The sequence below is a fragment of the Maylandia zebra genome, linkage group LG16 (genome assembly GCF_041146795.1).
Source record: "Maylandia zebra isolate NMK-2024a linkage group LG16, Mzebra_GT3a, whole genome shotgun sequence".
Lineage (NCBI taxonomy): Eukaryota > Metazoa > Chordata > Actinopteri > Cichliformes > Cichlidae > Maylandia > Maylandia zebra.
Window position 1 is genome coordinate 19,148,147 of NC_135182.1, and position 14,730 is coordinate 19,162,876.

The 14,730-nt window shown below is 41.0% G+C and overlaps 1 protein-coding gene across 1 annotated transcript; it reads left to right on the plus strand.

The window, feature by feature from the left end:
* The first annotated feature begins 765 nt into the window (after nucleotides 1-765).
* Nucleotides 766-14,237, plus strand: LOC101481378 (protocadherin-17). The gene is made up of 4 exons (XM_004557827.3): nucleotides 766-4,355; nucleotides 5,535-5,593; nucleotides 5,744-5,913; nucleotides 12,537-14,237. Exons 1-4 carry the CDS (start codon nucleotides 1,887-1,889, stop codon nucleotides 13,112-13,114), a joined length of 3,276 nt encoding a protein of 1,091 aa, XP_004557884.1. The 5' UTR covers nucleotides 766-1,886; the 3' UTR covers nucleotides 13,115-14,237.
* The last annotated feature ends 493 nt before the right edge of the window (nucleotides 14,238-14,730 follow it).

A 14,730-nucleotide genomic window follows, 5' to 3' on the forward strand; every position in this document is an offset into this window, starting at 1 on the left:
CCTCTCAGAATGACTCTGGTATGGTACCTGCATCATCAAGGAGCCCCATGCATCACTAAGATTTGGTCAAGTGAGGGGGAAAAAATGCAAATGTCATATTGTTGAAATGCTGAGTGAACTAAATGTCAGTCCATCTTTTACCATATGAGATATGAGATTGATGTGGATAGGCTATTGAAAGCAAGTGTGATAGATGCAGAAGGCAGGTTATACCAACAGCTGTGATATTTGAGCTGGGAAATAAGCCTTGTTATTTTTTTTTTTCAGAGGAATAAGCAGTTCTCTTATGTCCTTTGCAGAGATAATCCTGAAAACACCCACAGTCTGTCTCTTATTTTATGTCATGGTTAGATTTTCTCAAAACTAATCGCACTAATCGACAACAAGGTGCAATGCAAGAGACAGGTGGTCGCCTGCTATTTTTTAATAATTAATAAGAATCTTTAGTTCTGAATATCCAAAGATGTTCAATGACACCAAGAACATGGCACTGCAAGGGGAAGAAACCTTGAAACATTTTTATCAACTTTAATTTCACATTTTCCACAACATGTTGGCCATCTGATCCAATTCACCTTAAAAATGATCACTTGTCAAGTCCTCACCGCTTCTACTTCCTCCCAGCCAAACACATTTCACCTATCTTTTCATAATCCCTAGTTCACTTCCACATGTATTAGGAGCAACATCCACAAGCACGTTTTCCCTCTGATGCTGCTGCTCTGTGCGCGCACATCAGTAAATGAATCACGTAGCACTAGAACAGCCCTTCTTCATGCGATCTTGCCAGACCTATTGGAGAAACCCCCAAGGCAAGATCTGTCACTGTTCACTCATTTGCTGGAAGACGATCAGAAACTATGTTAAATGCACCAAGAAACAACCTACACCAGAGTCTGTTATAAAGGCGTCGAGAGGATTCCGGGCAGATCAGCTCACTGTGAAGGGAGCAGGTTTCAACAGTTGACGCGGAGAGAACTGAGCGCAGGAAAAGCGATTAATTTTGATTATCTGAAATCTTCCAGCAGCCTTTTTTTCTTTTTGCATTTTCTGGCAACGTTTACGGGGGCAGTGCAGATGAGCATTGTCCGAATGAAGGATGCGAGAGCACTGGGTCCAATTGGACTGGATTATGGGATTACTGGACTGATTATAGGACAATCATCGGGCAAAAGTCGCAGCCGTGCTATAGATGCTCTTGAATGACGGGAACACAAAAGGTTGGACAGGAGTAGCAGCTCTATATCCTGCTTTTATTCTACTTTGTGGCATGGGTAGGCTGTATATGCTACACGAGCAGAACCCATATGCAACAGTGTGCCGCACAGGGAAAAAAGTAAATGCATTGCGAATGGTAACATCGGCCAATGCTGCATTTTGAACGGGCATGTCAGAATTTGCTGTAGCCTAGGTGTAGATGTCGCATGAGGGCAATGCGCTTTTGTAAGCTACGGTCTAACCTTCACCAGAGAGATTCAAGCGCTTTAACCTTGGATGCAGGAGGGAATATTAATACTTTATAGTCATCGATTATTCATTAAGTCCCCCCCGTGAGAAAAAAAAAAAACAACGAAAAAAAAACCCAAAGCATTTCTCGTACACGATGTTGAATTTGATATTTAATTCATACATCAGGTATCGCCAGGCGGTCATCTTTGTTTACAGAAAGAGTTCATCATAGCCGAGCGGTATATGAAAGAGGTTAAAATACCAATTTAAAAAGAGGTAGCGGTTCACGCATCGATTTAGTACCTAATTAGCCAAAGATCGGCGTAAACCACATGCCGGGTTCGGTTTTAGTAGTCTAGGTTTGCCGTAATCAACAGGTTGAAAGTCAACGAGGATTTTTTTTTCTCTCTGCCACTACTGCGGATCAGGTTGAAGGGATGCGTCTCTCTGTACCAGTTTTCTTACTGCTGTGGGTTAAAGCCCTGACATTGAAAAATCTCAATTATTCTGTCCCGGAGGAGCAAGGACCTGGAACTGTTATAGGTAATATAGCAAAAGATGCCGGATATGGGACCATGGAGAGAGGGAAAAAATCAAACTTCAGAGTACTGGAGAATTCAGCACCACATCTGGTGGATGTTGACCCGGAGAGTGGACTAATCTTCACCAAACAAAGGATTGACAGGGAGACATTATGCAGGCGTAACCCAAAGTGCCAGCTGTCTATGGAAGTGTTTGCAAATGACAAGGAAATATGCATGATCAAGATTGATATACAGGACATAAATGATAACTCACCCAGTTTCCCCTCAGATCATGTCAATATTGATATTTCAGAAAACGCAGCTGCTGGGACACGCTTTCCTCTCACTATTGCACATGATTCAGATTCTGGGGAAAATGGGATAAAGACCTACCAGGTCACAAGAGATGATTACAATACATTTTCTCTGGATTTAAAAGTGAGAGGCGATGGGACTATATATCCGGAGCTGGTGGTTCAGAGACCTCTGGATAGGGAGGATCAGAGTCATCACACCCTCCTTCTCACAGCAATAGATGGAGGGGAGTATCCAAGATCGGGCTCCATGCAGATCAACGTCAGAGTGACTGATTCGAATGACAATAGCCCGGTTTTTGAAAAATCCTCTTATGTTTTAGAGATTCCAGAGAATTCTCCCCCTGGAAAAGTACTTATAGATTTGAACGCCACTGATCAAGATGAAGGAAGTAACGGGCAGGTGGTGTATTCCTTCACTGGATATGCATCTGAGCGAATACAAGATTTGTTCTCCATCGACCCCAATACTGGCGTCATCAAGGTCCAGGGAGAGATTGACTATGAAGAGAATCCAATCATAGAGTTTGATGTGCAGGCTAAGGATCTGGGGCCCAACCCAATACCAGGCCACTGTAAAATTACCGTCAAAGTGCTTGACAAAAATGACAACTCGCCAATAATTAGTTTTGTTTCTGTCCGGCAGGGAGCCATCAGCGAGGCAGCGCCTCCAGAATCTGTCATAGCGCTGGTCAGAGTGACAGATAAAGACTCCGGCCGTAATGGTCAACTTCAGTGCCGGGTACTAGGAAATGTACCTTTCAGACTGCAAGAAAACAATGACAATTTTTATACGCTGCTCACTGATAGACCTCTGGACAGGGAAATGAAAGATGAATACAATGTAACAATTGTAGCCAGAGATAATGGGATCCCATCTTTGAATTACACTAGGTCATTTACTGTAAAAATCTTGGATGAAAATGACAACGCACCACGCTTTACAAAAGCAGTGTATGTGCTACAGGTGCCTGAGAACAACATCCCGGGGGAATACTTGGGCTCCGTTTTGGCCCACGACCCAGACGTGGGTCGAAATGGGACAGTGACGTACTCCATTCTTCCATCACATATAGGAGATGTTTCAGTCTACACATATGTGTCTGTTAATCCCACCAATGGAGCCATATATGCCTCCCGGTCTTTCAATTATGAGCAAACTAAATCATTTGAGTTCAAAGTTCAGGCTAAAGATGGTGGATCACCTCACATGGAAAGCACTTCTACAGTTAGAGTCAGTGTTCTCGATGTCAACGACAATCTCCCGGTTATTATTTTACCGCTTCTTCAGAATGATACAGCGGAAATCCCGGTGCCTAGAAATGTAGGTATTGGATACATTGTGGCTACAGTGAAAGCAGTGGACCATGACCATGGAGAAAGTGGACATTTGACCTATGAGATCACAGAGGGAAACGATGACCACCTGTTTGAGATGGATCCAGTGGGAGGAGAGGTCAGAACTGCCCATGCTCTTTGGGAGGAGGTCGCCCCAGTGGTTGAGCTGGTGGTGAAGGTAACTGACCATGGCAAGCCCCCCTTATCTGCCGTGGCTAAGCTGATCATTAAGGCGAACACAGACACAGCAACAGGAGGGGGATCCAGCGCGAGTGGGGAACAGCAGCACTGGGATGTGTCCCTGCCCCTCATAGTTACCCTCTGCATTATCTCTGTCATGCTCTTAGCAGTCATGACCGCCATTGCTGTCAAGTCCAAGCATCAAGATAAGGAGGCTGGGAATTATAACTGCCGCATGGCTGAGTACTCCAATCCTCCAGTGGGGAAGGGGAAAAAGAAACGGATCAACAAGAGTGACATCATGCTGGTTCAAAGTGAGATGGAGGAGAGAGATTCTGCGAGTCGAATGAACGTGGTGAGCAGCCCGTCTCTCATCACCTCGCCAATTTGTTTTGACTACCAGAGCCCCCTGCCACTCACACTGCCCAGGTCAGAGGTCATGTACCTGAAAACCACCCCAAACAGCCTGACAGTCCCCAGGGCAGGTTGCCACTCCAGCTTTGCCGGGCTTAGCACAGACACTCCAGCGAATAGGATGTCAGTGATACAGGTAAGAAGGATGCTGCACTGTGTTCTTTATCAGCCCTTTATTCTTGCTTATCTGTACACACTGCTTAGCCATACTGATCTGACAAAAGAAAAGTAATCGACTGAAAAAAGAGAAACTCTGTCACTGTGAGCAGACATCATTATTTTCACTTTTTCTCCCGCTGTTATGATGCTCTGAATCATTCTCTGCATATAAAGCGTTACACGGCAACTTACTGTTGAATCGTATTCATGTGCTTCAAATGGCATTTCACTAAGGAGAGGTTTTTTGATTTTTTTTTATCCATAGCAGTATTTGAGAATCATTTCGAAATTGCTCAATCTTAAGTCTTCTGTTGGAAAATGGTACAGTTGGTCTTCATAATCAGAAAGCACTCTCAGTTAGACATGCAAACAGCGTGAGTCTTGAAGAAGGCTGCTGTGACCCTGCCAGATCTGCTGCTATGGAGTGAAAACAAAACCTTGCCTGAAATGTGGGATTGGACAGGTGTTTGAGCAGCTTGTCCGATCACATTACTGAACCAATGTGCACCAGACAGCGAGATGCACACAGCATAACCTTACAATCGCATTTTTCGCTCCCCGCAAATATGGGCCAGATCCACCAGCCCGTATCCAAAGTTGGCACGATAAGGCCATTAATAGGGTCCAGCCATGCCTTGTAGAGACGGCAGGGTTGATTGAATACACGAGCCAGCTAACATGCTAATTTGACAGCATAGGCTTGTAGTGCAGTTTAGCACAGCAGAATTATGTGTTGTAAACGATGTAAATATCTAGGACAGTCTCGCAGACAGTCTCATTTGGAGATGATAACGCAGATGACAAGGCCTGGCACTGTCACCAGTCACTAGAGTATGTGGGTGTGATCAACACAAACACATTATTGTCAAGATAGGGTGGAAAGGATGCTGATGACAGTGGCTAATGCTTAACTCTTCGCCTCGCCGAGGGAGAGTACATATGGTCACAATGGAGATTTGTTCCTCTCGTGATTTCGTCACTGCCAGGTGCTCAGCAGATTTTCTTGAGCAGATTTTCCACGTGCTAGAGTAAAGAAATTCGAATCTAAAAACTGGATAAGGGAATTTCGTTTCCTGTCTTAATCTCATGTTACTTACGCTGTCAATTAAAATTTTAACATGGACAATGTAAAATATTATTTTCCTTTCATTTTTAGACTGAAAATTTTCCCTCAGAGCCCAATTATGCTGGCAGCAGGCAGCCATTTGTTCAAAGGTAAGAGCACTAGCCAAAAACGTCTGACCAGTGCGTTTAGCTTCTTCACTTTTGTATCAAGCCAGCTGACTATGGCTATCAAACAGGAGTTAAGAGGTAAGTTAAATTCTTTTTTTTCTTTCTTTTTGTCCTGTTCCTGTTCTGCTGCAGCTCAACATTTAAGGATGCAGAACGAGCAAGCCTCCGAGACAGTGGCCATGGTGATAGTGACCAAGCTGATAGTGACCAGGATACTAATAAAGGCTCACACTGCGACACGTCTGCCAGGGAGGCCCTCAAGATGAAAGCAACAGCAGTTAATGGCCAGCCTTTCGAGCAGGGTGAGTGGACATCTTGAAGATGCCTATCTGACTCTTACACTAGACATTATTTATAGTTTATCCAGTGGGAACATGCATGCACCTCACTGATCTTTAAGTGGGGGTCTACCATTTTGGGGGTGCAGCCAATGCAGCCACTTCTCCTGTCAAGAAGCTGAACTGTCATTAGATGCTGTAGCTGCAGTGTTACTTTGTCCCACTTTAACTTGCATGCAGCCTGAGTTGTGTTTCAAAGATGACATGAAGGCACCAGAGAGGAAGGCAGATGATAGTTTAAAAGGATAAAAGTGTTCCTTGGCTGAAGGTAGAAATTGCAAACATCTTCTGTCTGATTTAGCTATCAAACCACCTCATATGCATGGCAAAGTGTACCTCCGTAGGCGCCTTTCTTTGATCATGTCATTATTTTAATACAGGTTTGTCACATACATGTCCTGAATAAGATGACAGAGACAAGAAACATGATCGGCACTTGCGGTGCAAAATGAAAGATATTTATGGTGCAACACAACACAGAGCTTCCACCTTTTGCTTGGAAAGACTTTCTCAGCTGTTATTGGTTTTGCTGTGGTTGCACTGTTTTGAGAGGAGCCTGCTTTCCAACTGGAAATAGAAATGTTAAATTTTATTTCACAAATCTGAAACGATTGGCGCTGCCAGGAGTATAATCATAGATGACTGTCAATCTGTTTCAACCTGGCTGACCTGATAGGGTCTGATATATTTAGCTATTGTGGATATAAACTGAAAATATGAGAGCAACTCTCAGTGGTAAGATAAAAGATAATGGGGGACTTGAGTGAAGTGGTGATGTTTCTCATTTCCTTGTCTGCGCCTTGGAAGAGAATGGCTGTGGTCATCATGTCCCTGTGCAGTACTTTCCACACCATTTACATTGCTATGTACTGTTTGTTTGCAGCATGCTCAGGAGGGCAGAGATGGAAACACTCTTGCGGCTGCCAGAAGGATGTGCGAATCTCTCTCTCTCGATCTATCTCACTTTTATATATGTGTGAGTGAGTGAGTGAGTGTGTGTGTGTGTGCGTGCTATGAGGAATTATGGTAGACCAAACTTGACTCTGTGGGAGGTGTAAATTCAATCACTTTTTTTTGCAGCACATTTCTGAATCTGATTCAACCCAAGTTCTAAGGCCAATCACATGAAGAGATATTGAAGGAGATGTTTTGTACATGCAAAACTGAATATTTACAAGTGCAGTACTGACGCTTCGCTTGACAGGAATGTCAGTTAATTTATAGACCTGCATTTATAAGATAAGAGAAAAGCGATGAATTCGGGCTTTGCTTTTAATATCAACATGTTTTGCTAATGGCTTCCCTGCTTGCATGTGAGGAATGCAGTTAAAAGGCAAAACTAATGGTTGGATTAAACTCTGTTCTCTCTCCTGGGGTTGGTCAGTTGAACATTAAATGGTGTCACTGTCCGCAGACTACAAGCTGGAAGGTCTACATTATGCATTATGCCTTAGACGTGATCACACACACAAAACACCCTCCAACCCACATACTCCTTCTGTCTCTCACTGTCTCTCTCTCTCACACACACAAACACACACCACACAAACATGCAGGTACATTTATTGAACAACAAAGCCACTGTTTTGCAGATTTAGACAAGATAGTGCTATTATCCAAAATGGAGACACCTCAGAATTTTAGTTCCAAATGCACCAACACAAAAGCTTGTGGGTTAAGTAGTATTGCTTTTATGTCTTTACCTTTACCATCCCTCTAGTCTCCTGGCTGCTTTGATACAGGTAATATATGCACCTGTGCAGCTTCCACCATCATGCACTCTGAATATTTATTCACTCTCACAGACACCAGATGCACAGTGGGTATGTTGCTAGGCTTTCTCTGATTCTATTTATAATGGGCAGGCAGTTTCTTTGTTTTTGAGAACACATTATTGTTGCATTCTACAGTTGCCCATAAGATCACAGCTATTTGTCACTTTGTCATGTTTCTGTTATGTGGCGGTGTAAATGCAGCAGCAGCAGAATACATAAAGGTGCTCCGTTGTTTCAGAGCACGCATTTAACAAAATTTTACTCAGTGATAAATGTAAAATGGAGAGCAGGCAGATGAAGGCACTCCCACTTCATTTAGCCTGTTTTAAACTATCAAAATCCCACAACATCTAACAGTACTGCTATACAAGCTAGTGTGCCTAGTTAATTTCCTATGTATATATTGTGTGTTATAGAAAAACCTGTAGTGTAGGACAATAAAAGTGGGAAAAATATCATTTTGGTGCAATTTACACAATTGCAAAAAAAAAAAAGGGGGTAATAGCTTAACCTTCCCAATCAAACAGACAATATAAACAGTTAAAATATGCCTTTTAATGCACTTCAACTGTTAATGAATGTGCTTGTTCTAAGCTATAACAACTCTTTTTGGCACCCAAGTGGAGACTGCAAAATCCCTAAACATATATATATATTATAACTGTAGTAATATAAACTATTTAATAATCTTAATTGCAGGATAGAATACGTTATAGCTTTTGATAGACACTATAAGCTCGTGTGTATGAGCCTAGATATGCTTAAAACTGCACAGGTGCCATATATACAATGTTTACATGCTGGTAATAAATTCTAAGCAGAAAGGTCTATAATGTAAAGTATTATCTGAGTAACAATTTAATCTTGTATAATATAAACACGTCTTTCAATTACTCTCGGCTTTCTAGCACCACACAATAGTGCAAACGGCAAAAATACCTTACCCTGTTGCAGCTGTACCTTCTAAGCACATACATCCTTTTGCATCAGCATCATCTGCTCGCTCCTCCGCACTAGTGATAGGCAGCATGGAAATGAATTCAGCATCTCCCTGCTTCTCCTTGCTTATGCTTATTGTTCTGGCCCTGTGTATCTGTGCATAAAAAATACTTTTTTCTCTGTGGCGGAGAAAAGAAGATGGAGAAACACAAATGCATGGGGCACAGAACTGTAATCTGGGGTGTAGATGCATCAAAGCGTGTAGCACTTACAATATGCAGGATCTGTGTTGCAGTTATGCCAAATCAAAGCCATAATTTAGTTCTCTCTTGTAAGATGCTTTTTGAGCAAATGCATATTTTGAATCCTGACAAAGCACCATAATAGTTTATGCTAAGAATGCAACATAAGTTCTTACAACCTCCAGCATGAGAGGAAAAAATCATTGCTGCCCGAAACCCAGAAATACAAATTTGTTTAGTAAATCTAAGAGTTGCTACAAGCATCTACTTGTGTTTTCAAAGATACATTTACACATCGTACTGACCCAGTGCAAATATGAGCGACCAAGAGAAGACTTTATTTCTACTGTTTAGATACAACTTTAACAATAATCACAAAGGTTTCTGTTCTTTACCTTGGATCACATGCAACTTAATATAAACTGTAAAAGCACAATCGATGATGATCATTGACCTGAGAAAACTTGATAAAGCACATGTTCCACTTATGTCTTATATACAAATAAATTGAAAAAAAAGTTAAAAAGCAAAATATAAAAAAAGATCATAAAAAGATCAAAATTTCCAGATCATTGGACTAATTATTAGAGCTATCTGCTAAGAAAATGTGAGTCTGTGTGCATTAGCTGTGCACCGGCTGGTTTAATTCTTCTCAGAGCACGTCTCACATCACACATAAAGGATCTTCAGTTCTACAATGTTTGTTATGTTTACTTAGCTGGGAATAGCAGCAGAGCAACTAGCAGCACACAAAGGTAAAAGGTGGGGTTTTCATTTAGTGAAATCTGCAAGGTCTGTGTTTATACTCATTTTGATGCGAGATCTTTCTACAGAAAACCTCAATGTGAAAAACATTGGCCTGTATAAACAGACAAAAGTCACATCTCATATACAATTAGGAGATGACATGATTTAAAATTACACCTATTATTCCCAAAAGTCTTTACTTTGCACATAAAACACACACAACGTTACAAAGAAATGACTGTTGCCCTTTCAAGAAATCTGTAGCACACTGAATGCCATTTTAACATTTGTTGGGAAGAAAATGTAAAAATCTTTCCCTTCAACATTTTTGCAGACGTGGAATCTGTAAAACAGTTCTTATGTAAATTAACAACCCCATTTAAATCTGCCCAGTCCTTATAAATAACAGTTCCATTATATCCTATGGCTATGTGTGGGTGTATTGGTGTTCGTATACTTGAGCAGCGGTATGTGATAATTGTGGCATGTACTTTGCAAATGAGCTTCCACTGGCTGTGTGGCACATGGTGCTGCTTTTTACTGCTTTTGGGGGTTTTGGCATAGAGGACGTATCTTTTTTTTAAAATTTTGAACTTCCTCTTCGCCGTTCAGTATCCTCCAGCAAACTGGTCGAGGCCAGTTTATGCGGAAGGTACTGTTGCCTTTGAAAAGGAGGATCTATCCACCTCTTCTAGGATGAACGCGTTCATGTGGAGCTTCCTCTTATTCCAGGCTGTGTAGTCCCATCCTCATCAAAGCCGGGTTTCAAAATGAGATCAAGTGCCTCATTCAGGGTTACTCATTTGCTCCACAGAATGACATGGGAGCAAGATAGAGGAGTCTTATCTAGCTAATCAGAGTAGCATCAAGTCGTGTGAATTAAATATTGCAGTTATTTATATAAATGAAATACAAGTTTTGATTGGAATTTTAGTTGCAGGAAAGTGATTTTTTTATTTATGAGAGAGGAATGATGTGAAGATTTAACATCATATGTAACAAGATTGTATTACCGGTGTTTGTGTCCTGTTTTGTTTGTGTCCCAATCTGTATTAATGTCTCCCCCATTCAACAATAAGCGTACAAGCCATCTATGTCTTGATGCATGCTCAGTCATCCAGGTAAGGAAATGCCAGAAAGTTGATTCTGTTCATCTGGAGATAACGGAAAACACTATCCCCAAGTAAACAGAATCAATTTTCTGGGATCTACAACATCTAAATATTTAATCAAATACTAATCAATTCATTGTTTGCATTTCTTTGCATATTTAGTGAAAGGGTGCCTTTAAAACCTCAAAGTAATCACAACAAATGAAAACTTATTTTTTTACATAAGTTTAATCAGTCAGCAGAACAATTGGAGGATTCTTTGAAATATTAGTTTTATAGATTAAATTGCAGTTTCATTTTCATGTATAGCAAATGAAAGAAAAGTAGGATTTACCGCCAATTTACAAAGACGTGTTTGACATTTTTATTCTTGTGGCTACATGCAAGACATCCCATTGCATCATTGTCAAATTAATTTCAATAGCAAAGTGTAATGGCGTCAGGAAAAACAACACCTTCTACATCATTACACCATGGAAATTGGCTCTGTGGTACGTGTTGCTTTCTGTGTGCTTATTGTACCCCTCCAGGGCTGGGTGTGGTGTGAAATGTAAACGATGGATTTACAACCCAAATATAGAGCGCTGTCCATTTCTCCTTTGTTGCTGACATTTAGTGCCATGAACACGTTGTGCAGTCCTGTGTTGTGGTGTGCCGCATCAGCCAATCAAGCAGAATCTACTGCAGCCATGGAATATCCAGCGGACCACTTAAATCAACAGTACTCAATACTTTCAGTGTGGATTATATGTAAAGCTTATTGTTTGGCCTTTTAAAAGAAGCTTATGAGAAAGATTTAATCTTAATTTTAGCCAGTGTCCAAAGACAGTTGTTTAGGGAGCTTGTTGATGACTGTTTACTACAGCAGAGGTCCACAAGTGTTCAGAGAACAGCTTAGTTCACAATATGCATCCACTAAAAAAGATGAAAAATGTGCCAATGAGCCCCTGGCTATGCACCAGAGTCCTTTAAAATAAATAAAAGAAACACTCAAGGTCAAATGGCACTTCCACAATCAAACTAAAATCAACTGACTTGGATATATTATTTTAGTGTCAATATAACAGTTTTTGAACTCCCTCCCAAACATTCTATCTTTTGAAGTTTTAGAAAAAATATATAAAAATGAAAATAATGAGCCCGCACAACGTCGAACAACATCCCAACTACGGAGTGTTTCAAAACTTTCTGGTCAGAAATGGCAAATGCAGTCATGCAAATTCAGGCTTGTTTTTCTTTCTTTTTTTGTTTATTTCACACAAACATCTTCTGATGGAAATGTAAATGAAAAAAAAACATCACTTCCTCTGCACCAGATGATATTTTCCAGGAAACACCTACACAGGTTGTTGAGAATAGCAGAGGGAAAAGATTTCATATATAGGACGAATCATTCATTTGGTACAATAACGGAAAAAGAAAAGAGTAAAATTAACTTTTTTTTATATGACTTTATTTGCGTATCAGTGCTTTAAGGTTGCATCGTAAGCAGTTTTTAGAATTGAAAACATGCATTGCTAAATTCAAACCCTCACAGTTGCTGTCGCAATAAGCTGCTGTTGCTATTCATTCTGAAAATGTCTGGTGACACATACTCTATATCAACAAAGATACTTAGCTATGAGCTGGATTTTAATAGCATCAAAATTTGCATCCGTTTGTGGCGTTTTATTATTGCTGCTCATCCTTCAAATGCCATCTACATCATCTTCTGTTTTTTTTTTACTCACCCCAGCATGGTCCAATAACAAAATGTTTAACTGTTTTTACAGAGCAAGACAAATCAGTCCACTGCACCGATGAATGTCGTGCACTGGGACATTCTGACAGATGCTGGATGCCAAAGTTACGGGTAGGAAGCCAAGCAGACAGCGCCGATAATCGCACCAACCTTTTCATCCCTGTGGGAATGGATGCAATGGTAGAGACAGAGATTTATGGCACCATCAGCTGCAACAGCAGAAAAACCCTCAGCACGTTTGGAAAGGAACAGCGGGACAGTACAATCCTTGTGGCCAATGTCAAACCTTACTTAAAATCGCAGCGTGCACTAAGCCCACCGCTCCAGGAGAGTCCATCTGCATCTAGTAGTCCCACCAAGAGTAGTGTGCCCCCGGACTTGGCCAACCAAGAGCCCAAAGAAGTGAGGGACGGGGGTTCAGACAGCAGTGCCTATGGCCCTCCAGATGGCCAGTGCTCCCCACTGCACACAGAATTGGAGGAGCCCTCCTACCTGACCTGCGAGCTCAGGCCTAAGTCCCTGTCAAGCAGTCTCATTCACAGCTCTGTCATCAGCCAGGAGTGTGGGGGGTCAGATTGTGCTCTCGACCCTCGGGACTCTGGTAACTGACAGGTGGGGCGCGATCCCGTTCTCTCTCACCTGCCAGGGGTGATGATGATGATATCACAGATCAAATGACCAAGAGCTGATTTAATTTAACCCACAGAGGTGTTCAGACACGCATTGTAACCAAAAACCATCTGCTTTGTATGTCTTTTCTTTTTGAGTTTGTGACTTGTTGTGTTCAAGTGAAATATGTGTCTTTGACTGCTGTGAAGATTTGGGGGTGGGTGGGGGTGGGGGGGGAGGTGGGGGCCAATCAGTGCTTACCTGACTACAAGTGTTTTCATAGTGTACTGTACCCGTCGATTTAGGTGTCTGTATTTTACACATTTCAAACTCCAATTTTGTGAGGCTGTTGAACAAATTGCTACTGTTAAGCTATTGAGTCCTGTCTGCTTTTGTACAGTGAAGCTTTCTGTCTCCATTTAGTGTATAAGGAACATCTCTTTGAATATCACAGCAACTGAAATACATATCAGTGACGTTACATTCAAAAAGTGAAGTGTCTTATGAACTGTTAATGGTGGTGCAACAGGGAATGTCCCTTTTCATGAAACCATTTGAGGTTCCTCGAAAAACAATTTTTTAAGAATGTATTTGTAATTTTATTGTCGTCCTCTCTGCAGTTTATGTGAAAATAAGCTGAGCTTACACGTGAATGTGGGCCACTGTACTTGTTGTGTATTTTATTAAATTTGTATACACTGTGCGTGCATGGAAGGCAATTATTTTTGACTGGTGACAACTTCTGAAGCTGTCTTGTTTATGTGAGAGAAGTGCTTTTATGTCTACAAGGTGCTTAATGTGTGTTAATGACAGATAGCACTAGTGACTCTGCAAATGTGCCAACTTTAGCTATATACTGTATACCAGCACATGTGACCTAGCAGTAATAAAGATCTTAGTCACAGACACTGCTAAAGAAAATCACAATCAACATTTTACACAGCTATTTCTATTTAATAAAGGCAAATAAAAACAGGCACTGTGTATTAGTGCACCCACCAGAAGATGGCTTGACTCCCTCTGCTCAATGCTTTTATTAAAAATATGTATCGTACGGAAGAGATGGATACATTTTCAGGGATATTTTTAAATTCAAAGTCATCCGAGCTGCTGTCAGTCTGGGCTACTTGTGATTATAGGTTTGTTAAATATGCATGTTTCCTGACAAATGATGAGACACGACTCTAAGAAAAAAAAAAAGGAAAAAAAATGACATTCAGCAGTAACAAGCAGTTACAAGCAAGGACTTTTGCAATGAATTCTTTGATTAGATAAAATGAAAGTTTAATGATCCCTGTGGGGGGAAGTAGGTCATTGCAGCAGCAAAGGATTGAACAAATAGTGCTATTAGAGGTTATCACAACTATATGCAAAAAAAGAAAAAAAGAATAATGCATCAAGCACAAATAAAACATCTTCACTGTAGCGATTTCAAGGTTAGGAGAACCTAGCGTTTAATATCCAGGGTTTTATAGTCTTTTTACTGACTGTACAAAATGTTCGATATTTGCTCCCTACCTCATTATGAGACCAAATGTGCAAATTTGCTGTTTGCATGCACTGTACTCTATTTACTATTCAATCAAATGCAGAAGGGGTAGGTGTAGTGACAGAAG